We start from the raw sequence: 25,912 nt of genomic DNA, 5'->3' as shown, positions 1-25,912 counted from the left end.
GTGACTATGTGGAACGCATATATCCAATCGAACTAGAGATAAAGGATACTACAGATACAGTTAAGTCGGCTTCATATCTTGACTTACATTTAGAAATTGACAATGAGGGTCGGTTGAAAACAAAACTTTACGACAAAAGAGATGATTTCAGCTTTCCAATTGTAAACTTTCCATTTCTAAGTAGCAACATTCCAGCAGCACCTGCATACAGGGTATATATCTCCCAATTGATACGATATTCCCGTGCTTGCATTTCCTATAATGATTTTCTTGATAGAGGGTTGCTGCTCACAAGGAAGCTATTAAACCAAGAGTTCCAAATGGTGAAGTTGAAATCATCCCTTCGTAAATTTTACGGACGCCATCACGAGTTGGTTGACGGTTATGGAATAACCGTTTCACAGATGATATCGGATATTTTCCTTACGTCGTAACTGCAATACCTTTCGCTTCATGAATGTGACCTACCGAATTAGACTATTCACCGAATTTGTGATAACATGAGCAACGCGACGTGTGCCACATGTGGAGCAGGATCTGCTTACCCTTCTGGAGCACCTGAGATCACCCCTAGTTTTTGGTTGGGTTCGTGTTTCTTTGTCTTTAGTTTTCTATGGTTTTTCATGTGTACTTTTATTTGTCTGTTTGTCTTTTTCATTTTTAGCCAGTGCGTTGTCAGTTTATTTTCGATTTATGAGTGTGACTGTCCCTCTGGCATCTTTTGTCCCTCATTAAAGACTCATTATTGACGCTCGAATCAAAAATGATGAAAAAATTTGAAAAACCAAATAAAGTACAAATTAAGAGAGCATTGGGATTTCACAATTCCAAACGTTTTTTCCCCCAAGGTAATCTATTTATGAGTCAAACAACAAAGGTGTTAAAACTTTTCTAAAATTGATTACAAAGTTATTTTTTTTTTTTTTTTTAATTTGACAATCGGCCAAGACCCTTATATAACTTATCTTTGAAGGGGTCCACACATTTTTTAATTGAACTTTGAATCGGTCACTACGTGGACAGTCGTTATGGAACTTCCTAATACATTAAAAGCCTGACTCTCAACCATGAAAATAGATGGCCATTTCAGTTCAGCTCACCTAGAGCAAGGAACCGTACATGTCATCCAGAAAACATAAGCAGGCCCCAAAAAGCAAGAAAAAGACACCATCTACCAGACGACACAATACTAAGCGTTTTGCCCAATGGACGAACACCAAAACAGTGCAGGTTTGCGCATCCCAAGTCAGGAGCCTCTGGGCTTTAATGGTATTGTACATGTTGTATGATTTTTAATTTTAGTTTCTTACATATGTTTTGGAATCTAGTATGACCTCCATTATCACTGAACTAGTATACATTTTTGTTTCGGGCCAAGCTGAAGCACGCCTCCTGGTGCGGGAATTTATTGCTGCATTAAAGACCCATTGGTGGCCTTCGGCTGTTATCTGCTCTTTGGTCGGATTGTTGTCTCTATCACACATTCTCTATTTCCATTCTCAATTTCATCGTTCACGCCACTGCCCAAAACCAAAAGATCAAGGCTAGAGTTTACTTCAACAGTCAGAAGGAAGCCTAGTATGCAATCAGTGTAAAACATTCACACCAAGTATGCAATAAGTGTAAAACATTCACACCAAGTATGCAATCAGTGTAAAACATTCACACCAAGTATGCAATCAGTGTAAAACATTCACACCAAGTACAAAGGTAATTCAGTGGGTGTTATCATCAATACGGATATAGCCACCAGCCCAAACAAACTTCAAAAGGCCTGCCATCGTCTTAGTACAACACCTCGGCTACAGAAAGAGGGAAGAGAGTATTGGGATTGATTTTGATGAGCGATTTAACATTGAAGACCTTGAACTACAACACACACCACCGTCAAAAACAACTTTACAACGCCATGGAAAATAAAGCCAATTGTTTTAATATAACTTTATACTTTTTACATGTTGTACTTATCAATAACTTTGACTTTTATTAAATGCATCATATTTCTTGGATTTTTCTGCAATAGACTTACTACCATTAACTAAACCTAAATAAAGGTTATGACTGATTTATTTACTATATGATAATACATGGTCAGCCTTACATAAACACAAAGTACAGGATTATCAACAACAAGTCGTGAAACATCAACTAATTGCAATATTTTAGTGCTGTGATTTTCTTCACAAAAGAAGTATCAAACTGGCCGTGTAGGCGATGAATAAGACAAATGTATGTGCAAATCTTATAATATAAGAAGATTTTTGGAATTACCAGGTTGATTCCAAACAAATGAGTTCAAGCAGAATGACTATTTTATCTTTTGCATTCTCATGTTTTAGTGATTGCTGCTTAATATCTTTTTTAATATCTACTTAAAATATTTAAGTGATGCAAATGCGTCGGAACTTAATCGAAATGACTAATTTACAGTCACCATACAAGTCGTTAATCTACACAAATTCTTTCAGTCTTCAATCGAACAAATATTAACAAATCAAAACACTTTAATTTGTATTGAATGTCATTACAGTATCAGTGATAAAAGTGTAAAATAAAAATAAAAAATAAGATAACATGCTCCACTCTTCCTTGATAACATGTTGTTAGCACACACCACAACATTGCAGAATGTGAATTATCTACTAAAAGACTAAAAGAGTTGCTTCATTTTGTGAGTAATGTACCTCATTATGTAATTTAAAGACATAGCATAGTCCATTGCATAGTTGTGTTACGTTGTTGTGCGTTAAGCAATGAATAAAACCCGTACCACATTGTCAGTTATAAATCTGCCTGTATGTCTGTCATATATTTGTTTCGTCATCTAACATAAACTGCTAATCAGACCTGGAACTGTGAACCTTGACTTTGTGATGATTGCTGTGTCAAGGTGGAAACCTGACGTGACTTTGTGTTGATGGCTTTGTCAAGGTGAAAACCCGACGTGACATTGAGATAATGGCTTTTTCAAGGTGAAAACCCGACGTGACTTTGTGATAATTGTTTTGTAGAGATGAAAAACATACGTGACTTTGTGAAGATGTCTTTGTCAAGGTGAAAAACCGACGTGACTTTGTGATAATGTCTTTGTAGAGGTGACAACTAGAGGTGACTTTGTGATTATGGCTTTGTCAATGTGAAAAACTGACGTGACTTGGTGATTGGTGGTTTTGTGTAGGTAAAAATCCGACGTGACTTTATGATTGGTGATTTTGTGAATGTAAAAACCCGTGTAAAAGTAAACCAATATATGTCAAGGTACGGCCTACAACAGTCCATATGCAGTAATCAACATAGTTATAATGACCTTAAAATGTACCAAAAACAAGATCGCAGTTTATGTCTATGTCCAAGTCGTTCCCTCAGTTACAGAAACACCTTCTTCCATCAAGTGACATTATTTTACCTCTTCGACAACAAACAAATACTACATCACTGGGTATTTCGTAGTGCCATATTTTACCGCGATTACCAATAGTTGCATCAGCTCTGTCACATTTACTTCCAAATAAACATCCCATCTGGTATCCTATCGAAAATAAAATATATTGTTATCAAAACCAGTCTTTTACCTTGTTTTGTGAAGACGTAGCATGCGTCTGGCGTATACAAATATTTTTTAACTTGTTACCTTATGATGGCTATTATTCGTTTGTTTCTCTATCCTATATTTTCGCACATTTATTTTATTGTAGCCCTGTCGTGTAATATTGTCATTCTAATGTTATAATTAACACTGCCATTAAGGCGGGAGGTTTAACATGCCACAAATCCAGATTCAACCCATCATTTTTTTCATAAAATGCCCGGTACCAAGTCAGGAAAGTGGCCATTGATACATTATAGTTCGTTTCTGTGTGTTTTACATTTCAGTGTTGTGTCTCTGTTGTGTTATAGTTCTCTTTTATATTTGATACGTTTCCCTCAGTTTTAGTTTGTTATCCGGATTTGTTTTTTCTCTATCGTTTTATGAATTTTGAACAGCGGTATACTACTTTATTTATGTGTTGAATAAAATATTTCTCGTCCTTTTCCTAAAAAAAAGTTATAGGACGATATTAAGATCTTGCTGATAAATATTCCGTTTTGACTTCACAAATAATACACGATGGTCATGAAGTATATATTATAGGTACTGACGTTTTTTTTATAATCTTAATTAAGTCTTTTTGTATTCTTTTTATTGTCCTTATAAATTATTACTTTTACCATTTAGTATACTTTGGTAATATGGATGAGACGTGTCTCGTTTCTTAAACATCCCGTCATTGTGTTTTTGTGCAATGGTAATTTTTTGTATTCTTGTCTTTTGTCTTTGCTTATGTGCTTTGAATATATATGCCTTTTATATGATAGTTGTTATCCATTGGTTTAATGTGTTAGAGCTTTAGATTTTGTAATTGATTAGGGACTTCCATTTTGAATTGAGGTCTGTACTTTTGTTAATTAACTTTTGTTATATAGTACTTGAACACTATAATCATAGTCACCATAAAAAGTGGATAATATAACCGGTAACATTTTCATTTCATCCTTTCTGCTTTATTTCAAATGTATTCCGATCAGATCAGAGCTTACTATCAATTTAATCTTCGACGATTAAGAAAATACATTTTTATACCGAAACAGTTTTAACAATAAACTGTTTCGTAAACAACTGTAGCCTTAAATCATTGAACATTTATAGAAATTCCTAATTTACCTTCAAATAGGGCCAACATTTTCTCGTCTAACTTTTCATTTAATTTCCTTTTCTCTTCATTGAATCCATCTATTTCTTCTTGTCGTTTCACTTCCAACTGTCTGCGTTTATCATCCAATCTCTCACGTTCTTGTCTTCCTCAAAAAGATTTTTCCCAAAATTAATTTTGATTCTTGAATATACTTAGTAAGGAATATGACCGTTATTTTCAATTTGTTTGTTGTATTTGAGTTTTTAATTTTGGCACATGCATGATCAGAAAATTTCCGTTTTGAATTTTCCTTAGAATTTAGGGTTTTGTCTTGGTTTTTTTTTTACCTTTAATACTTGATTTTTTTCATAAAACTGCTGTAGCGGGTTTGTGCTATCTTACTTGCTTGGATCGTTTTGGTTGGTCGTTGGTTTGATTCCCAACCGGGTCAAATCAAAGTTGTTAATACAAGTGTGTCAGTGGCATTTACATGATAACCGTAAATGCAGTTACAGTAATCCCAATATGGCGGAGCCCAAAACAGGTAAAATCGTCTTTTTCTAATTTCTCCTTGTACACGTGATGTTGTAAAAAATTACCCCGCCGCTAGGTTGATCTGTATGGTATTGTTGTATGTGTGTGTTCATAATGTCATATGTGACCTTGTTACCGAAATAATAGCCATTAAAAATTTACGGAAGATCACCGTACCTCCAACGAATTTTGTATGTTATGATAGTCGTAACTTGTTTATAAGATAGTCCTTACTTGGCCATCATCATAGTAACTTGTTATTGGTGATCGTAACTTTCTCGGTGTGCTGATAGGCGACTATATATAAATCGTGTTTGAATGTTTAATAGTGTGGCTTGAACGAATGAATAATTTGTCGTCAAGTACTGTTGGTGAAAATTTCCTTATCGAACACACCTACTTTATATATATGTTATAAGGTCAACCTGTAAACTTGATATATAAAAATGATACAATCTGAAGCGAGATGATGTATCAAATACCTTTACTTTTTACGTTTTACGTTCTCAAGAGCAAGTATTCATCTCAAACATGCCCTCACATAAAAAGGTGCACTCTTTTCTCTCGATGCAATTTTTGCCAATTTTTTTATTATATTTATTGAAGGTTAGAAACGAAAATTAAGAAACATCTATATTGACATGATTTCCGTCAGTTGCAATTTTTTTTTAAACCAAAGGTTATGCATTTTTTAGATACAACTAAAAAGACACACATGGTGTCGACTTGATATCTGATTGTTCTGCTGAATTATGCAAAAGATAAATTGTAAACTTATGCAAATGGTGTTTGTATGTTGAAAAATATGTCAATCACGAATGTTGTTTACGCGTTTGCTGTTATCTATACACAACTTTTTTTATTTGAATATTTCGTAGGCGGAGGGTTCTGACAAAATTAGTAACTATGATCATGGACATATTTTTAACAGTTACGATTATCTTTCAAGTTATTTGTCCACAAGTTACGGCTATCGTCTTTTAGAGTTACGGTGATCTTCCGTAAATTTTCAATAGCTTTTTTTGGGGGGAATAAGGGAACCTATGATATTAAGAACACACACATACACCAATACCATACACATCAACCTAGTCGCTTAGTAATTCTTTAAAACAACGCGTGTACACGGAAAAATTACAAAAATACGATTTTACCTGTTTTGGGGGCCGCCATGTTAGAATCACTGTGATCAATTTAACACCAGTGGCGTATGTTGCTCAATTAATGCCTCGCATGTAGATAAGTCGTAAAGGCTAGGGCTGGTCAGATCAGAATCGCAATAACGTGTCGAGATAGGATGACAATCTTAAAAGCTAAATTAGCAAAATGTATAACTGTCTGCTGATTACTCTTTTTTTTATACTCGTATTAAATGTTAAAACACGAATTAAATAAACCGAGCATAGAAACAGAGCATGGATTATTTCTGTATACCCTAGTTTACATGTTTGTTTTATGTTTTAAAAACATACCATTATAACGAACCAAAAGTGACTTAAAACTGAATGATGTATTATCTGATTTAAAGATAATTCTTGTTTAGTACTATTGCCATAGATCATAAACAAACATGTATAAACAAACTATTTAAATTTATCCAATATTAAAAAAGACATGCTCCTCCCCCTTTTCACAAAAGATGAATGGTTGGTGTCTACATGATGCATATTACATAATATACATACCCGAGTGCCTCAATCTCTTGATTCGTCTCAAGTTCTTTTAGTTTTTGTTTTTGGATTCTATATTCCTTAGCAATTATTTTTTGCTTTTCTTTGTTTCTCTCTTTCTCGTTTCTGTCCTGGTCCATCTGTTCTCTTTCGTGTTGTCTGTTTCCAGCATCGGTGTACATTTCATGTGTATAAAACCTCCCTCCATTATTTCTAACAGTATTATATACATTTTCGATTATCATGTGAACGTCTTGTTCAGTGTTTTTTAGTCCGAGTGAAATGTAACGGTTGTCTATTTTCTGTAGAAGTGCACCCAAAGGAGAGTCTTTTTTTACTTTGTTTTCGACAAAATCTTTTATATTTGTATTGGAATTTTGGAGTCTATCCTTATTTGTAAAGACAACACTTACAAAATCGCTGACTTCATCTCCGAAGTAGTCCATAAATATTTCTATAGTGTTTTGTTCTTCGGCAGTCATTCGTCCAATTTGAAGAATAAATATGGTGGCATGCATGCCGGGAAATGTCAATGCTTTAGATATTTCCTGTAGTATAACTGCATTATCGTCTTCCGTATCAAAGAAACCTGGCGTGTCAAAAACAACAATATGGCGACCATTGCAAGTTCCCCTTGCAGACTTGGTATATTTGGTAACGGATTCGTCAGATACATCCGCAGTGAATTCTTCTCTTCCTAAAAGACTGTTTCCGGTGGTACTTTTTCCTGCTCCTGTTTTTCCAATCAATAAAATGCGAAATTCATTTTCCATGGCTACATCTGGAATAATTTTATTGTCAGTATCGCACAAATACATATATAAAAAAAATATTATTCAAATCACACGGACAGATAGAGTTAAGGCTAGAGTCTTAAATTTTTTCTTGGAATGTTATATATTTATTTTCTTCAAATGCTGTGTTTAATTAAGTTGTAGGATTATTATAAATTAACAACTCAAGTGTTGAAATGTAATCATTTATTCTGTATAGCGTATACACCTTGCAATAAAGTAAATTTAGTTCTCATGATATTGGCAGTCGTAAGCATTATGTCGTTCATGTAAATGGAAAATCTCTTGTTCTTTTCATCAGATAAAAAGATCTCTTGTTTTATCTTGTTTTTAACATTTCCGTTCTCACTTTTCAACATAAATGAAATTGTATTTATCATGCAATCAGCCATCGTTTGTACAAATAACAAGAAACTATGCAAACACATATTTGCTCTTCTTGTTTTTATATAAAAAGTATCCTGGTACCCTGCTACTGCCTTGAGCTAACGATGTGTTTCTTTTAACAAAAGTATACAGTTCATATTGGTGGCTGCTTCGCAGTCCGTGTTTTTAAGTGTACATGTAGGGTTAATTGCAGGATAAAACCAATCATTTGTAAAGTGTCCCAAAAATGAAAAACATTTGTACTCGTTATTGAGAAATAGGAGAAAATATCGGCTAACGTCGTTTATCGTTCTGTTTCGAAAGCTCGTGCAAATCAATCTCCGATTGTTCGACAAATACTGTACTTGAACTTTGTAATCAAAAAATTTAAATAACAGCTACATACCTTCTGAAAAATACATGGTGAAAAAAACAGCTAGGAATACTTGTTTACCAATATAAAACATCTAAAATCCAAAAGAAAAAAACTATATATAGTCGATTGTTAATTATAATTATAGTTAGAATTGTTATGTAGCATGTGAAAAATAAATATTTTTTTAGTAACTAAGATTGCCGTTAAAACCTTAACAATATTTAATAATATTTAAACTGTATGAATTAAGCAACCTACGAATATTTGTTTACAAAAATTAAACATCTAAAAATCAAAAGAAAAAACTATGCATATGGTCGATTGTTAATTATAATTATTGTTAGAAATGTTATGTAACATGGGAAAAAGGAAATATTATTGTAAGTTACTAAGATTGCCGTCAACACCTTATATATATTAAATAATATTTAAAACTTTATGGTTTAATCACCCTTAAGAATTAGGCACCATTATCTTTTAAGGGAGGGCTGTGGGGTTTTGTTCTAGGGACATATACTATGTTTCCTCTTATTTAATCCATCAAACAACTTCGTCAGTTACTTAGGTTAGCAATATCCTTTATCTGTACTTTCCGCTATATAGATGATTTTCTCTCACTAAATAAATCCAAATTAGGTTACTATATTGATCTCATATATCCCATTGAACTAGAGATAAAGGATCTAGAAAATGACAATGTGGGTCGGTTAAAAACAAACTTTACGACAAAAGAGATAATTTCAGCTTCCCTATTGTGAACTTGTCATACTTTGTTGCTTCATTCCAGTAGCGCCTGCTTAAGGAGTATATATTTTCGAATTGATATGATATTCCCGGGCTTGTATTTCCTCTAAAATGATTTCTTTGATGGAAGATTGCTGCTCACAAACCAATATTTTCTAATGATGAAGTTGAAATCATCCATTTGTAGAATTTACATTTGGTTGATCGTTATAGAATATCAGTTTCAAAGATGATATCGGATATGTTCTTTAAGCCTGAATTATAATCCCGTTCCCTTTTCAAGAATCTGATCTATCGAATTAGATTGATTACCGGGTTTGTAATTACATGAACAACAGGCCCGAGTCCACAATTAATTCCTCTATCAGTTCTTTATAACGTTTTGTTGCATTAAAAAAAAATGCCTATTCTTTTTGTCTAATTTTTTGTGTGTGTAATGTACAATGCAAGTCCAAAGATATATGTAATTTTCAGAAAAAATGCATGTTTCCATCATACAAATTTGGTCAATACACATCCATACCCCTATAGGCAAGTCAAGAGATGTTCCGAAAAGTGTAAATATCAAATTTTTGCACCTGGCCGAATCATTCTTTCCTAATCAAAATCATTTCAAAATAAAACATACAAAAGTTTATTTCAGCTCTCTTCTTTTATTTCCAGCCCAGAAAAAAGTAATGTATAAGAAAGGGAAAGAAAAAAATTAAAGAAAAAATACACTATAATTAAAAAGAACTATATTCGTGGACAACGAAAAGCGGGGTCATTAATTGTGGTCTTGGGCCTATTAGGGGCCAAAAACTTGACCAATTCCAATAAAACTTGGCATGATTTAAGCTTAGTGTATTATAAGTCAGTTTGTGACGTTGAAATAGAACTATTTCAACTTTCAAATTTTGGACCTTTGATGTCTCACTGTAAAAGATATTATCTGTCCAAAGTAACAGATAGCATACTAAATGTATGAGACTTATAAAAAGTTAACCAAAAGATAATTGTATATGTGCCTATGCCAAACAAAAAGAGGTTTTCAATGAAGTGAGGCCTTATATGATATGTAATATTTTCCACTTACAATAATTTTCTGAAGTTGTTAAGTTAAAACAAAATATTCTACATATTATAAATGTTCTGTTCCTGTAAATATAAGTTTCAAATAGCATAACACCTGAGTTTTACATGGTCTTAGGCAATGTCAAGCTTAAAATAACAAGTTGTCAATTTGTGCCGTTCCCTATATTTCCATATAATTGCATATAAATGATATTGAAGATGGAAATATGCTTCTTTTTGCTCAAATCTTTGTTGAGATATGATCAAATATGAATGTAACAAGACTGTTGCTTTTAACTATATATGTATTCAGTATGTATGGTGTGATGCAAACTTTATTCACTTTGCTGTTAAAAACCTGCATGAAATTTCAGTCTTGAAATGCCAATATTTTAACCACCAGCCATCCAACAGAAGAAAATAAAGGTATTCTGTAAGACAGTCAAGTTCGAACAACCAGTAATAAGTGCTTTTGATATAGATTCAGTGCAATCTGTTTAACGGAATACATTTTTTAAGTGCATATAACTTCACATTTCACTTGATTCGCACGGACCGTTAGACTTAGACTATTAAAACAGCATATTTTGCACTCTTTTTATGTTTTTATCTACTTTTCTTTGTGTTCAGAGTTCACAATTAAGTAAAACAACTGAAATAAATACCACAAACCTGTCAGAAAAAAAGTAAGAATGCTGCTTTTGCAAAAATATGGAAAAAAGTGAAAAAGCTACTTTTTGGGCATGTCAGCTGAAAAGTGACTTTTTTTTATAAAATTTCTATCAAATAAAAGTGGTTTCATTTCCTCTCATATAGTTTGACAAATTAATACCGATAGATCATTCAGAGAAGTTGTAAAAGTAACAATTCAAAATTTGTTGAAATGCACCTTTTAGGCCCGAGACCATAATTGATTCCTTTATCAGTTCTTTATAACGTTTTGTTGCATTTTCCTATTCTTTTTGTCTAATTTTTTGTGTGTGTAATGTACAGTGCAAGTCCAAAAATATATGCAATTTTCAGAAAAATTGCATGTTTACATCATACAAATTTGGCCAATACACATCCATATCCCAATAGGCAAATCAAAAGATGTTCCGAAAAGTGTAAATTTAACCTTTTGCACCTGGCCAAATAACTCTTACCTAAATCCGTTCAAATAAAACATCCAAAAGTGTATTTCAGCTCTCTTCTTTCATTTCCACCCCAGAAAAACTAAGTAATGTATGAGAAAGGCAAAGAAAAAAATAAAGAAAAAATACACTATAATTAAAGGGAACTATATTCGTGGAAAACGAAAAGTGGGGTCATTAATTGTGGTCTTGGGCCCACACGACGGGTGACACATCTGGAGCAAAATCTGTTTACCCTTTCGTAGTACCTGGGATCACCCTATTGTTTGGTCTTTAGTTTTCTATTTTGTGTCTTGTATACTATTATTTGTCTTATTGTCTTTTTCTTTTTTAGCCATGGCGTTGTCAGCTTATTTCTCATCACTGAGTTCCTCTTGTATTAACATTATCATCTTTCGCCCCTCTTTTATAAGCAAGAACAACAATTTTTGTTAATAAATTTTAAAACAAACTGGTTTAAACAACATGTTCCACACGACCGTGGTTTTTAAAGCCAGTGTTATTAGATAAATGTACAATTAAGCGAATCGGAATCGTCAAAAAAGGGGGTGGGGTATGTTAATGTTGTTTTTGTTTTTTTCGTATGTGATAGAATATTCTGATTCCCAACTTTGACAAAAGCTTAGAGAGTGAAAACAAGTTTCTGAATAAGATTTTGCATCATTAAATTTACTGTTAAATTTGAAAAAAAAATATGTTCAAATGGAACAATTCAACAATTTGACATCTTAAACCTAAATCAGGTAGATTTAATCTCGTCTATTGATGAATACATTATTTTTTTATAAATTTTATTACTTAATCAAACCTTTTAATCTCTCGTATGAATTCTGTTAAATTTGTCTTTTGGTGGCCTCTTATAGGGCTGCAGATAAAATAAAACATGCGTACTGGTGTCGTACATATATTTACATTATAATTTTATCGGACAAATGTTTTGACTTTTAAAAATGTAATATTCTACTTAGCGGTGACAAAATGTGAAAGTCAACTATTCGAAAGATTAATTGACAGTATTTAATCATTAAAAAAACCCACTGATAATGGTAAAATATGACCTACCATGCAAAGAGTCGACAACCTAGGATATCCTTAGTATATATCAGATAAAAGCTATAATCAATATATATATATATTGCAGATACTATACTCACATGACTAAGTGTGTGGAAATTTGCAGTTTTAATTTTAGATTTCGATTTTCCGTATATAACTATTGATTCTGTATATTCATACAGCAAATTGTTAATTATACGTCATAACAACACAAAAAATAAACTTATAATTTGAATTTAACACAAACATGAAGGTATTACAAATTTCATTTATTTTGTGGATTACAATTTTATTATCTTTATATTCTGCAGATGAGAGCTGTAGTTCATAGTCGGATAAGATGTTTAATATTTAATTTTGAAACCTAAAAGAAATATTATGTATACTTTTTACACTCTTTTCAATTATTTCATCCATATGAAGCCAGCTTTATTTGATTTACAGGTCAGTAAATGTCAAATAAAACGAAATGCACAATTATTCGAACACAGTTAATCGGAATCGTCAAAAAAGGGGGGTATGTTTTTTTTTCTGTAAAAAAATATACTAATTCCAAAATCTGACGAAAACAATATGTTGATCTAAGAGAGGGAAAACAAGTTTCAGAATTTCTGATTGAGATTTTGCACCATTATATTTAATGTTAAGTTTGAAAAAAATATGTTGCATTGATCGATTCAACAATTTGTAAATAATAAATGTATTATTCTTTTTCGTTTATTACTTAATCAAAAAGTTAGATTACACGTTTGAATTCTGTTACATTTATCTTCAGATGGCCTCTTATAGGGCTGCAGATAAAAGGAGATACGAGTACATGTGTCATACGTTTATTAACATTTTAATTTCCATCGGACGAATATTCGGACTTTAAAAAACTATTATATTCTATTTAGGGGTGACCAAATCAGACAATCAACTATTTAAAAGATAAATTGACAGTCTTAAATTTTGAAAATAAACCAAACAACTATTAATGCAAAATTATGACCTACCATACAACAAGTCAACAAGCTGGGACATGCTTATTATATCAGATAATAGCTATAATCAATGTATATTGCAGATGCTATATTCACATGGCTAAGTGTGTGGAAATTTTCAGTTTAAGTTTCGATTTCGATTTTCCGTAACTATATATTGATTCGGTTTTTTCAGCCAACATATTGTAATTAAACGTCATTACTAAACACAAACTCGTCACTATACACAAACATGAAGGTTTTTAACATCTCACTTATTTTGTGTGTTATAATTTTACTAATTTCATGTTCCGCAGAGGAGAGCTGTAGTTCACAGTCAGGTAAGACATTCAAATATTTAATATCAAAAAAGAAAATATACATTATTTAACATTTTTACACGCTTATAAATTATTCCGTCTATATTTAGACCCTTCTACAACGATATTTCTTACATGAACACGTATACAAATTGCGGTTTTTATCCAATGCAATCTATTTCAACTTTGTTTTCAATTTAGACTTGTATATATATATTGCGTTGGATAAAACAGCAATTTTTATACGTGTGCATGTAAAACAAATTTCGTTGTAGAAGGGTATAAATACAGCACAAACAACATTTTCCAAAATACCAAAAAAGTGAAAAAGTATATTTAAACAAAGCGCATTTGACTAACAGGTCGAACAACTGCAATGAACTGATGTTCTTAAACCCTGCTGGCTGCCATTGGCGATTGCCAAATAAAATTGATCACGAGGTGTAACAAAATGGATCTTAATATAAATTTAATACTAAACAGAAAATGATAAACTTGTGACCAAGATGTCATGCCACAAACACAAGGTGTCAATTTTTGTTGTAAACCAGATCTAGATTTCCACAATATATGTCTCTTCAGTGATGTTAGGGATCGAAACGGTATTTCGAAGGCCATATAATTTACCCTCAATTTCAGATAGACTCTTGAATTTTAAGAGTCAATATAGGATGAACGGATCATATAAACCGGAGGGAAAATAAGATACAAGCCCAAACGAAAAAATATAAACGAGTCTAAATTGAAAACTACGTTCAAACCTATGACTGCGTTGGATAAAAACCGCAATTTTTATACGTGTGCATGTAAAACAAATTTCGTTGTAGAAAATCAGAAATTCCTAAATATTTTTTCCTTCTCTTAGATAACAATATTGTTTTTGTCAAAGCTTGGAATCAGACTATTCTTTTACATAAAAAAAATCAGAGCTCCCCCCCCCCACCCACACTTTTTTTTTTTGAACCAGTGCTCATTTTATAGCCATCTGAATGAATTGGTCAAATGCCGAGTAAGTGTAAGTTATGGGACACAAACAAATGGTCGGCAAGACAATTTGAATAAGAATATATACATTTTAGTATAATCAGTAATAGCGACCTCTTTCGAATGTACAACAACGTTCGCTACATGTAACAATTTTTGAAAATGGTATTAATATGGTTTCTCCCCAGTTATAAATAGTTCAAAATTGTGGGGTTTTCCGTCTGTTATAGTTATAAATAATATGAGCAAAATAGATAATTGAAAGTATTTGCATCGAAAGCGAAAACAAAAATAAATTCAAAACACATTATTTAATTGAAAGAAAAGGTTCATTGTTCTGTACGATTATATTATATATTGAAATCAAATAGTTTAATCCTACAATACTTTTACAAATGAATAAAATAAAAACTGTGTAATTCATGTAATGTTATTATTTACATGTTCAGAGTATCGATCGAAATGTTCGAATTAGAATATCTTCAGATTTGTAAATGTAGGATGTTTTATATACCATATGTATATACCATGACTTCATGAAATGAATGTTCTTGCTTAGTCAGAACTGAAAATGATAACATACCCAAAGTCAGATATTCGAGGAAATTATCGTGTTCAAAAGCGAATATGTATATTCTCACTGGAAAGCCGCGCAAAAAGAAAATATCGTACACGCGTCCGCAATAAAAAAATTCATGTTTTTAAGCTAAAAATCACAGTGTTTTAGCCTGCAACAAATAATGTGAGGCTTTTTGATTTTTTGTATGTTTAAAATCTAATATTCGAGAGATTTGATATCCCCCAGTCAAGGCAGTAACGATAGAAACATTGTTCACTTGAAAACAGACTAGCATTGACCTTCCCTCGAAATAATAAAAATAGAGCAATGTTAACTCTGGACAATTCAGTTTCATGCCAAAATGTTTGTCTTTCATAATTTAATTCAAACGATCCCTTTTTATAGGAACGGTTGCAGATAGCGAAATTCGTCACTGTTCACAAAAGAAGAGTGAAGATATCGGTATGTATTGAAAACATACCAGTTGAATTTCCTTCAAATTTCAAATACATTTCAATAAAAACAAACACATTTTGAATAGAGGACCTTGTTCTGATTCGATCGAGACAAAAACAAATAATTATGACATTGCAGAGTACAGAAAACAAAAAAGAACCTTATGATAAGACAAAAAACATAATATTTGGCAAACTTTTGCGCTAGAGACTTTCTATTAAAAATATGATTATATTCTGAATATATCAAAATGGAAATATGAAAACTAAAAGCATAAGGCCAATGAGGGTTCTTACAGAAACGGCAAACAAATTTGAGGTTCAATAGTTGTACATTTTTACAATTATATGTTCTAATGATAAATTGCAAATATATCTATTGAAAAACAATACGGTATCAATGTTCTAATCATTTTTTTTCAAACCAAGTAGCTTCTTTTTTTAATCTTGTTTACAATGCCGGGATATTCTAAGTAACTACAAAATTAAATTCAGTATAGAATTTGCTCATTGGTGAAGGCAATTTGATGACCTGCACTTATGTATTTGGCAATCATACCACATCTCTTTATTTTTATACAGTTCTACTACCCTGATTCTCCAATTGCCTTATTTGTTACTTATGTTTAAGTTACAATTATGTTCAAAGATCTTGCAAGTTCGTAAGTCAATGCTTAAGTGTCATAAAACGTAAACATACGTGCAATACCATCACTGGTCTCTTCTGGTTAACACTTTTGATACTATTCTTCGTTTTTAGGTATAACCGAAAATGAACGTAGAATATTGCTTATAGGCCGGACTGGAGTCGGTAAAAGTACTACTGGAAACACAATATTGGGGGAAGACGTTTTTGTGGCAGACACTTCGGGTGAGTCAGTAACGAGAAAAACGGAATATGCGCGCTCACTGCGTTACGGGAGAAATCTCTTAGTTGTTGATACTCCGGGATTGTTTGATACAAGTATACCTAATAATCAAACTATGAAAGAGATTGCACAATGTTACAGCCAAACAGCTCCGGGTTTACATGCTATTATTTTTGTTACTGAGATTGGACGATTAACCCAACAAGAAAAAGATACATTTGACTTTTTTCTCACACATCTTGGAAAAGAGGTCATTGCTTACATGATTGTAGTTTTCACTGGAAAAGACAGACTAGATCATGAAAAACGTACAATTAAGCAGTTTGTTTCCAAATTTAAAAGATGGATCGGCTCTTAGGTGGTTGTTGAAACGGACCGAATACCGATATACAGCGTTTGGATATGGCGGTTGTCGTGCTGATCGTGAGGCAGAAGTGATCGAACTTTTTGAAATGGTCGACGAACTTGTCACAGAAAACAAAGGGAAATATTATACAAATGATAAGTATAAAAGAAATGAGAAAATATTAAAAGAACGATGGGAAGAAGAAAAACGGAAAGAAACAGAAAAACTTGAAACGGAAATACAATCAGTTAAGAAATCTGCTCAAAACGAGTTCGAAGAAAAACAAAAAGAGCTTGAAAAAGAATTTGAAAACCAGAAGATTGAACATAAAAATAATATGAAAATATTGAATGCTAAATTCAACGAACAAGAATCTGATATTGAGAAGATAAAAAAAACAAAAACAAGCAGGACCTTGATGAAATGCGGAGAGACATAGAACAAAGAGAAATGGCATTAACAGTTCGTCGTATAGAAACGGAAAGAGACATTGAAATAAGGTTGCGAGAGGAAGCTGAAAAAAAATTGTTTAATAAAGAAATGACGTTTTGGGAGGAACACAGGTCTGATTCTGGCTTTTTTGAGCAAGCTCTCATGTCAACAGGAAAGGCTATAGGAGCTGTTGTAGACGCTGTTAAGGGTGTTTTTAGTTTTTTTGGAAGTTTTTTTTAAAGGATATAAAGTCTTGTGAAAAGTCATATGTTTTTTTCATAGCAATACCTTTCGTAAAAAGACACGTTGTTTTGAAGAAAAAAACAAGCACACCATCAAAGAGGGGAGAAAGATACCAGAGTGACAGTCAAACTCATAGGTCGATATTAAACTGACAGACAGACAAACAGACAAATAAAAGTACACAAGACACAACATATGAAACTGAAGACTAAGCAATACAAATTCACCGATGGCTGGTCGATCTCTGGTGCTCCGGAAGGATAAACAGATTCTGCTCCACATATTGCCCCGTCATGTTGCTCATGTTATTAAAAACTCGCGATCGGTAGTTGATCAATTGTGTTAAATCAATAGATTACTTATGAGTTATGTCCTTTCCCGGAAACAATCGTCAATAATGCGCGCCTTTTTAACGTCCTTTCCCATATAGAAGGGACCGCCTGTATCCCTTTTCTTTTAACGTTCCATAAGCGTCTTAGTTATCGTCGTTGTGCAGGATAAACTAAAAATAATGTTTGTCCTGTATTTTCCTTTATCACAATTCCCTAATGATAGCAGTGCTAATTATGAGAAATAAATTTGCAAAATAATTCGTGCGAAATAGCGTCATTTCTAACATCTCGCACAACAAGGGAACGGAAGTGACGATGCCTATACACGCATGAATGATAATCACTAAAACCAACGTTTTTGACAGAAGTGCATCAGACTCGAAAGTTATTTTTTCATATTATACAGATATTGGTTCGAAACCTACGAACATCGAATAAACATGGCCTATATCTGTACTCAGCTGTATTGAATTTTATTTCAGCATTCTGAATTGGTCTGAATTTTACTCGACATTACTCGACACCAGTCTCAACCATACTCGGCTGTACTGATTTTTACTTGACCCTTCTCTTTGCCATTGAAAATAGTCTATTACTGGACTAGTCTGAAACAGTCTAAACATATTCTCAACCTGTACTCCTCCTTTTTCAGTCTTATCAATACTCGACCACTGGTCTAAACAATCATCCACCAGTCTGAACCATACTTGACCAACTAACCTCTGTTTTGGTTTTTTTTTTAATTCTAACTGTTAAAACAAATGTATTTTTAACTGACATGACAACAGCAACACAAGGTTATGACTCATCAAATAGAGATCTTTAAATCAAATTATCTTATGTCATAATTAAATGACATCAGTTTTAAAGTTTTAGATTTGTTTTTTTTTAGAAGAATAAATTTTCTTTTACTAAAAAAAACACATCTATACTGAGGGTAATTAAATCTTATTATGGTGATCTTGTTTGGAATGTGTTTTTTTAACTTAATTTTCCTAAATGTCTTAAAAAACTACATAGGTTTTTTGTTTACATAGAATAGTTATAAAATTATCTTTGAATGAAGTAACAAAAGCCAACACAGTTATTGAAATTGCTTAACCATATATTAGAAATATATCTATTATTATAATTTGGGATATATTTTTCATAGATATCAAAAAGGGATACAAATTAAAGAAACTGATAAAAATATTCTTCTGATTAGTGGTGAAGTATAAAGTAATACCTCTTACTTGGGAAAAACTCATTAAAAAGATCACATCTCGTTAGAGAGCATTGCATTCTAAATAACATATATTCATAATTACATTATCCTGTTTAGCTGAAATCGCAATGCCTTTTAAAATACACTAGATAAAAGAGGGACGAAAGATACCAAAGAGACAGTCAAAATCATAAATCTAAAATAAGATAAGTTATACACGAGTTTAAGAAAAATAGAGTTTTTTTTACCTGTAAAACACACATGTTGTGAGGTAAGCAATACACGTTATTAAAGTTTTTCTTGTAAAATATGTCTTCAATTTTGACCCAAAAAATTAAAACGTGATTAAAATAATATTTTTCTGCCACTTTGGAGATGCTTTCCTTTTTTTAAAGGTTATCAAGGATTGCTATGGAAGTTCTATTATCATGATTGTATATAATTCTTGGTTAACAATCAAAAACAAAGGTGTCATTTTTTTTCATTTATTTAGTTGCTTTATCAAATATTTAATATGTATTGAAACAAAAAATGTTTAATGCATTAAAATAAGCTAAACTCAATTGACACCATAAATCTATACTAGGCAGCTAAAGTTAATGGTTAAAAATTGTTCAGTAACCATAACTTATATCTAAAACATTAAAAAAAAATTGAATGAGATTGAAACTATTAGTTACAATTCAGTTTTGATATTATTTGTTCAGCCTGTTTTATTTTAAAGGAGATAGATATCTATATGCCAGTGTTAATGCATATTGTTTTGAAGTTATATGTTAATGCTATATTGAATACATTTTTAATTTCAAATTGTTGTTCAAATCTCCAGCCAGTAGAAACCTGTTGTTAAAACAGTTCGTAAATCGTTGAAATACAATAGATATATACTAACAATAGGTATAGGTTGGTTGTGACTTGGTCGAGTATTGTTCAGACTAGGTCGAGTATGGTTCAGACTAGGTCTAGTATGGTTCAGACTATGTCGAGCATGGTTCAGACTAGGTCACGCATGGTTGAGACGCCTATTTAATGATTAATTACTGGTAGGGTAACGGTCGAGTACAAGTTAGGACTGTTAAGTATGGTTCAGTCCACAGTCAAGTATTATCAAGTAAATTGCAAACCATTTCAGACTGTTTTAGTAACAATCATTACAGTCGAGTACAGATATAGGCCATTTCAGACTATAACTGGTTTGTAGTGTAAATTAACCTACACAAATCGAATTAACACAGTTCATATGATACTGGTATCGTTATGTACCCTACGCAAATAGAATTACCACAACATTGCACAATACACATTCTTACTCAATTTACAGGATATCGATTGTATTTAAATATATATATGCCATTATCGTCCTTCCCTATGCATACATCATCCTGCTCTGTCGCTTCGTAATTCTCGCATCAAGACTTCAAAACGAGACCAGGCATTATAAGCGACTTTACAATGTGAGAGGAGAAGTTATCAGCGACCTGACAATGCGAGAGGAGACGCTGTCAAGCTTGCTTTCGTCAAGCGTAAAACTGTCTTAGGATGAGCGAAAAGACCAGTAATAGAACGATAAACAGATAATCGTGTTTTCTTCGTATAAATATCGTAAAATATCAGACACAATGTGAAACGTTCCAGCTCGTTCGCTGCGCTCACTCTCCAAAAAGGTTCACATTGTGGCTTGCGACTGATATTTTACGATATCAATATGTAGAAAACCCGATAGTCTATACTTATCAGTTTCCTAATTTGTATTGCGCGCATGTAAATAAGCATTTCTATGTTCTATTTTTTTCAATGATACCATCACTCTAATAGTCAGTGATTCGGTAGTTCTGTAAAAGGTATAATGTTGATGATATTTTAGATATTCCGATAACTTTTCCATAATTTATGAAATTGTGGTGAAATCAATTTAGCTTTTTCCTCAAATACATTTGAAGCGCGACGATTCAGTTTTACTGCTAAAGCTCTTGTTCAGCGCTGATTAAAATATTTATTTGTTTTATTAATTTTTTGTTGGGCCTGAAATATTTTTGGTATCGAGCGTACCTGGTGACTTTTGTTCTGCTTAGGATGTACTTAAAATACTTAATCGTATTGTTTGTTTTTGTTTTTCATATCAGAGTGAGCTTTTGCCATAACTTGGCGTACGTCGTCTGTCGTCCGTAAACTTTTACCAAAATATTCTTCTCTAAACTACTGAATCAAATTTGTCAAAATTGGCCTTTCTCATTATTGGGGTATCTTGTTTTTAACATGTGTTCAAAGAACCGGCCTGCCATCCAAATTGGCCGATCTGATTTAACTTAGAATTTGTCTATCATCAAGACTATCTTATCAACCGTTATAGTTAGAGAAAATCGGACAAAAATGAAATAAATTGCATTATGTTCGTGTGTTTTATGACAATAACTAGATTATGATTAAGTCAAAGAATCAGACATAAAAAGTAACTAACACATAAAACACGCTTAAATCAACTTAATTTGACCGGAAATTTTTGTAATTAAAGTAATCAAAATGTAACAGAAATTACAATTATCGAAAGTGGTAGACTTTGAGACGTGTTACTGACATACTTGTTTACTTTTTGACTCGTCATATTGGAATAGTTAAACTCTAAACTGATGTCTGACATAACTGATGTATATTTGAAAATTCAACATACTTGATTTTGGCTCGGAGGTTTGATTTTACCTGAGGAAAGCTTATTACAAACGGGATAGCTTGTTCTTATTTCACGTTGATGTTGTTTATCGAGCCAGTAATTTTAGAAGCAGACCGGGTAAACTTATAAACTTTATGATTTCAACTTATCAATTAAATAATTTGAATGTACTAATTAAATTAATATATTGTTTTATCGTTATCAATATCAATTTAGTTATAAAAAAGAAAGCTTACAAATAAATGATGTTGCTATACATCTATGAACATTCACCGTCCTTTATTCTGTCATTGCACAAGTTCACATAAACACTTGAAATCTTTCATGAAAACAAAGGACATAAATAAATAAGAATAAACTGTTTTCATAACACCAGATAATTGGCAGTATGTCTTGATTATGAATGTTGTTTTATCAACGTGTTATCTTTCTTTTCCAAAACAAATTTCTGTATTTAAATTTAGCAGATGACATTGACCTTGAAATTGACAAACTTCTTAAGGTTTAAATGAACGATCTGTGAAAGTCGAAACTGTTTCTAGGCGAGGATCGCCTTGTAAATGTGAAAGAGTAGGACCCATTTTTTTCCAAAACAAAATCGCTTTATTTTCATCTACAGTTAAGATAGCTCGGGTGTCTTTCTCCATCTTGGATTTGGAAGTAGCAGATACTAATTGGTCTAGATCTTTAATGAAACGTGCAATATGTAATGTGTAAGACTCGTGTATGGAGTATAGCACCTCTCATTCGTTTTCTGATCGTTAGAATCGAAGTTTGGATGGCCATATGATATAACTCAGTCATTGGGGACAAAATGTTATTACGATGAATGGTTTTAGCTGTTGAACATGGTGCTGACTGGAAATATCATGGCTAGCTGATTTATAATTGTTTCAAGTGAAATCCATATTGGTTGCTGCATATTTCCACATTGTAACGCATTCGTTTTTTGTCATCACATTGCCTGGGTTCCTCTTGCATCGTGACATGCCTTAACCTTCGACACATCAGTTAAAACTCCATAAGTGGAGCCATGAGTTGCTACTGGTTATCTTTCATCAAGCCAAAAAAGAGCAATTAATTAAGATGAAATAGGTGGTTAAAAGAATATTGAATCAGAAGATTAACCAAGAACCAGTTATTTGGAGCAGAATCTGCTTATCCTTCCGGAGCACCTGAGATCACCCATTATGTTTGGTGGGGTTCGTGTTGCTTAGTCTTTAGTTTTCTAAGTTGTGTCTTGTGTACTATTATTGGTCAGTTTGTCTTTTTCTTTTTTAGCCATGGCGTTGTAAGTTTTTTTTTTCGATCTCTGAGTTTGACAGTCCCTTTGGTATTATTTGCCCCTCCCTTACAGACGGTAATACAGCGCCAATATCGGTCAAATGTTTTTATATAAATATATTTATGTTGGGATTTATTTTTTCTTCATTCAGTTGAGTTGTAGTATATTGTGTTGGTACATATATTCAAATATCATACACCCATTTGATCAAATGTTTGTTATTGCGTATTTAAACAGATCACTCTAAAAACACTCTCCCCCCTGTCAGCCTGATAACGGCTTAAGCGCTTCCGATATTTCTAATGCTATCAATTAGTATTAATGATGAATTAGTATATATGATTAAATGATCAAAATTCTTGCTTCAAAATGAAAATGTTAAAAAACAAATCGTCCTAACATATTCAAAATAAAACATGTCGACATATGTGTTATAAATTAAAATATTTATATATTTACCTATGGCCAGATTTTTTCCACGAATGAAAACATCATTATAAAACGAATGTGATAGGATTGATTTTTGTTAACGTACTTCAAATCAATAGTATCAATTTCACTGAGTGATTGAAACACCGTCAGAAATACGAAAAAGTATGAAAAGAGAACATTTGATCTTAATAGAGCCGTCCAAAACAATTTAATCATTGGTTTTAAATATTTAGCACTTCAGACATGTACAATCATTACTTTTTTTTATTGCGATGTCATATGCTTGATTTTGGCTTGTTATACTTTATTTGGTAATTGTTGTTTTTTTGTCATGTCTTAATGCTTATTTAACTTGTATATAAATCAGATATTCAATATCACCACCAACTTAGATTATATGTTCATAACCTTATAAATATAAGACTGATTAACTTTTTCCAAACATGAAATCTAGCAAATGACGCTTCTAATAGTTATCAAAAGTACCAAGATTATAATTTAGTACGCCAGACGCGCGTTTCGTCTACATAAGACTCATCAGTGACGCTCAAATCGAATTATTTATAAAGCCAAGCAAGTACAAAGTTGGAGAGCATTGAGGGATCTAAAATTCCTCACAAAATAAGCATGTATTTTTTCACATTTTAGGTAAGTGTAACGGCCTGACCACTATTTCTAACCGACGATTGGTCTCAAGCAGAAAAGACTATCATGTGCTGATACTGTAATCAAGAGTCAATCTAACAAAATGGTAAAAAGCAGAAAATACAAAAAAATAATACAATTTAACAATGTGTTGAATCAATGTTATAATGTATTAATGTCAAATGTAGATAATATCACAGTCCGTATGGCGCAAAATAAAGCTACAATTATTAAGTTGCAATTTACAATATATCACGGATAAATAGAGAATATCATATGGCTTTTTAAATATCGCATCCGTATCAACCCGAGACACCACTATAATCCCAAGAGCTCTGCTCGAGGGATTATATTGGTTGAGGGTTGATATGGTGTGTGATATTGAAAAAGCCATATCATATACACTTTATTATATACATATACCTCAAGTAGATGTTTTTTATGTAACATGACGTCATACAGATTATAGGTTTGACATGACGTCATACAGATAAGGGATTTGAAAGCCTTGGCAACAGTGACTGCAATCGATGACGTGACGTCATACAGATTAAAGGTGTGATAAAGCTTTTGCAACCGTGCTGATATCGATATCATCACGGGTGGCGGATACAGCACGCTTGCCAATGATTGTATTACACATACAATTTATCTGTATTTACTACTAAGTATATAATAAAAAAATTTAATATATTCTGAACAGTTTGAAGGCATCAAATACAATGTTATTTATTTAACTAAGTCACGAATTGTGTCCAAGATGACGTTTGTCCTCAAATGTTCTCCAGTTCTAGGATGACCTAGCAAATCAGTTCGAGATACGTGTAAAATTGTGTTAGAAAGGGAAAAGGTAAAGATGATACGATGTTTGAAAGTTCTTACAATTTCTTATAAGGTTAAAGATGAATAATCCTCCTAGACTGAACACATAAGCAGATTACGAATATAATCAAACTATATGAATTGAGGAACGGCGTAACAGAATTCTCCCAGTCTGATTTCTATTATGTCTGATATCTCATTTCAATAAATAAATCGCATATGAATATAAGAAAGAAAAAAAAAGGATCCCAACATTGATTGAATATGTACATGTGAAATGTCCACTATTGGTCGTGTGAGAAATATCAGGTCTCACCTTACGACTTCACTATCAATTTTCCTGAATAGATTCATTCGACGGTAAACTGGGTTCGGAACAGTTTCTCTTCCTGTAGACTGTTTCATTTTTGCTGTTTCGATCATAGGAACTGTTTTCTCCCACGTTTTTAGACAATGATGACGGTCGAAGGTGGTCCTCTGGTTAGTCAGACGAGAGTTAGTAATTGGTCGTCTTCGGAGTTGGCGATGTGTCACATTTTTGTGAGTACCAGACGAAATTACGCGTTTCGTCCTAACGTTTCATTTGGCGGATCTAGTCGCTCTATCTGAGAATAAAAGGTTGCCAAATAAGAACACCGGTTCCTTTTCACTAATAATCTAGTCAGACTTGGAATACTGCTTCCTACTCGGAGTAGAAGTTGATTGCGGTTGGCAATCGGTCTTACTTTCGGAAAAGGGTTTTGAATGCGACTGATTTCCTCTCCATGAGCTTCAGGCCTCGACATTCGAACTCAAATTTTGGTTGTTATATTGAACAACGTAAATAAACTCATCATAGATACCAGGAATAAAACTTTATTTTCACGCCAGATTACGCGTTTCAGATTACGCGTGTTGTCTACAAAAGACTCATCAGTGACGCTCTATTCAAATAATGTTTAAAAGGCCAAAT

At 32.6% G+C, this 25,912-nt stretch overlaps 1 protein-coding gene and 1 long non-coding RNA gene across 2 annotated transcripts; one reads left to right on the top strand and one right to left on the bottom strand.

Moving 5' to 3' along the window:
• Positions 1 to 1,971: 1,971 nt before the first annotated feature.
• Positions 1,972 to 8,577, bottom strand: LOC143076418 (uncharacterized). Its single transcript, XR_012978640.1, has 4 exons — positions 8,444 to 8,577; positions 6,893 to 7,658; positions 4,703 to 4,836; positions 1,972 to 3,529 (listed from the first exon to the last, which is right to left on the bottom strand). It is a non-coding gene; the product is annotated as an uncharacterized LOC143076418 (long non-coding RNA).
• Positions 8,578 to 13,467: 4,890 nt separating this feature from the next.
• LOC143076417 (uncharacterized) lies at positions 13,468 to 24,344 on the top strand. The gene is made up of 4 exons (XM_076252173.1): positions 13,468 to 13,702; positions 15,630 to 15,686; positions 16,440 to 16,550; positions 24,142 to 24,344. The coding sequence occupies exons 1-4, from the start codon at positions 13,615 to 13,617 to the stop codon at positions 24,219 to 24,221; spliced, it is 336 nt and encodes a 111-aa protein (XP_076108288.1). The 5' UTR covers positions 13,468 to 13,614; the 3' UTR covers positions 24,222 to 24,344.
• The last annotated feature ends 1,568 nt before the right edge of the window (positions 24,345 to 25,912 follow it).

The sequence above is a fragment of the Mytilus galloprovincialis genome, chromosome 5, assembly GCF_965363235.1.
Source record: "Mytilus galloprovincialis chromosome 5, xbMytGall1.hap1.1, whole genome shotgun sequence".
In the NCBI taxonomy this organism is placed as follows: Eukaryota; Metazoa; Mollusca; class Bivalvia; order Mytilida; family Mytilidae; genus Mytilus; species Mytilus galloprovincialis.
Note: the sequence above shows the minus strand (reverse complement) of the source record. Positions and strands in the feature narration are given on the sequence as shown.

Bases quoted from the DNA above. Each gene is read 5' to 3' on its own strand.
- LOC143076417 (XM_076252173.1), top strand. From the start codon at position 13,615: ATGAAGGTTTTTAACATCTCACTTATTTTGTGTGTTATAATTTTACTA. The intron at 13,703-15,629 runs GTAAGACATTCA...CCCTTTTTATAG, and splicing joins GAGCTGTAGTTCACAGTCAG to GAACGGTTGCAGATAGCGAA. The intron at 16,551-24,141 runs GTGAGTCAGTAA...TTCACATTTTAG, and splicing joins TTTTGTGGCAGACACTTCGG to GTAAGTGTAACGGCCTGACC.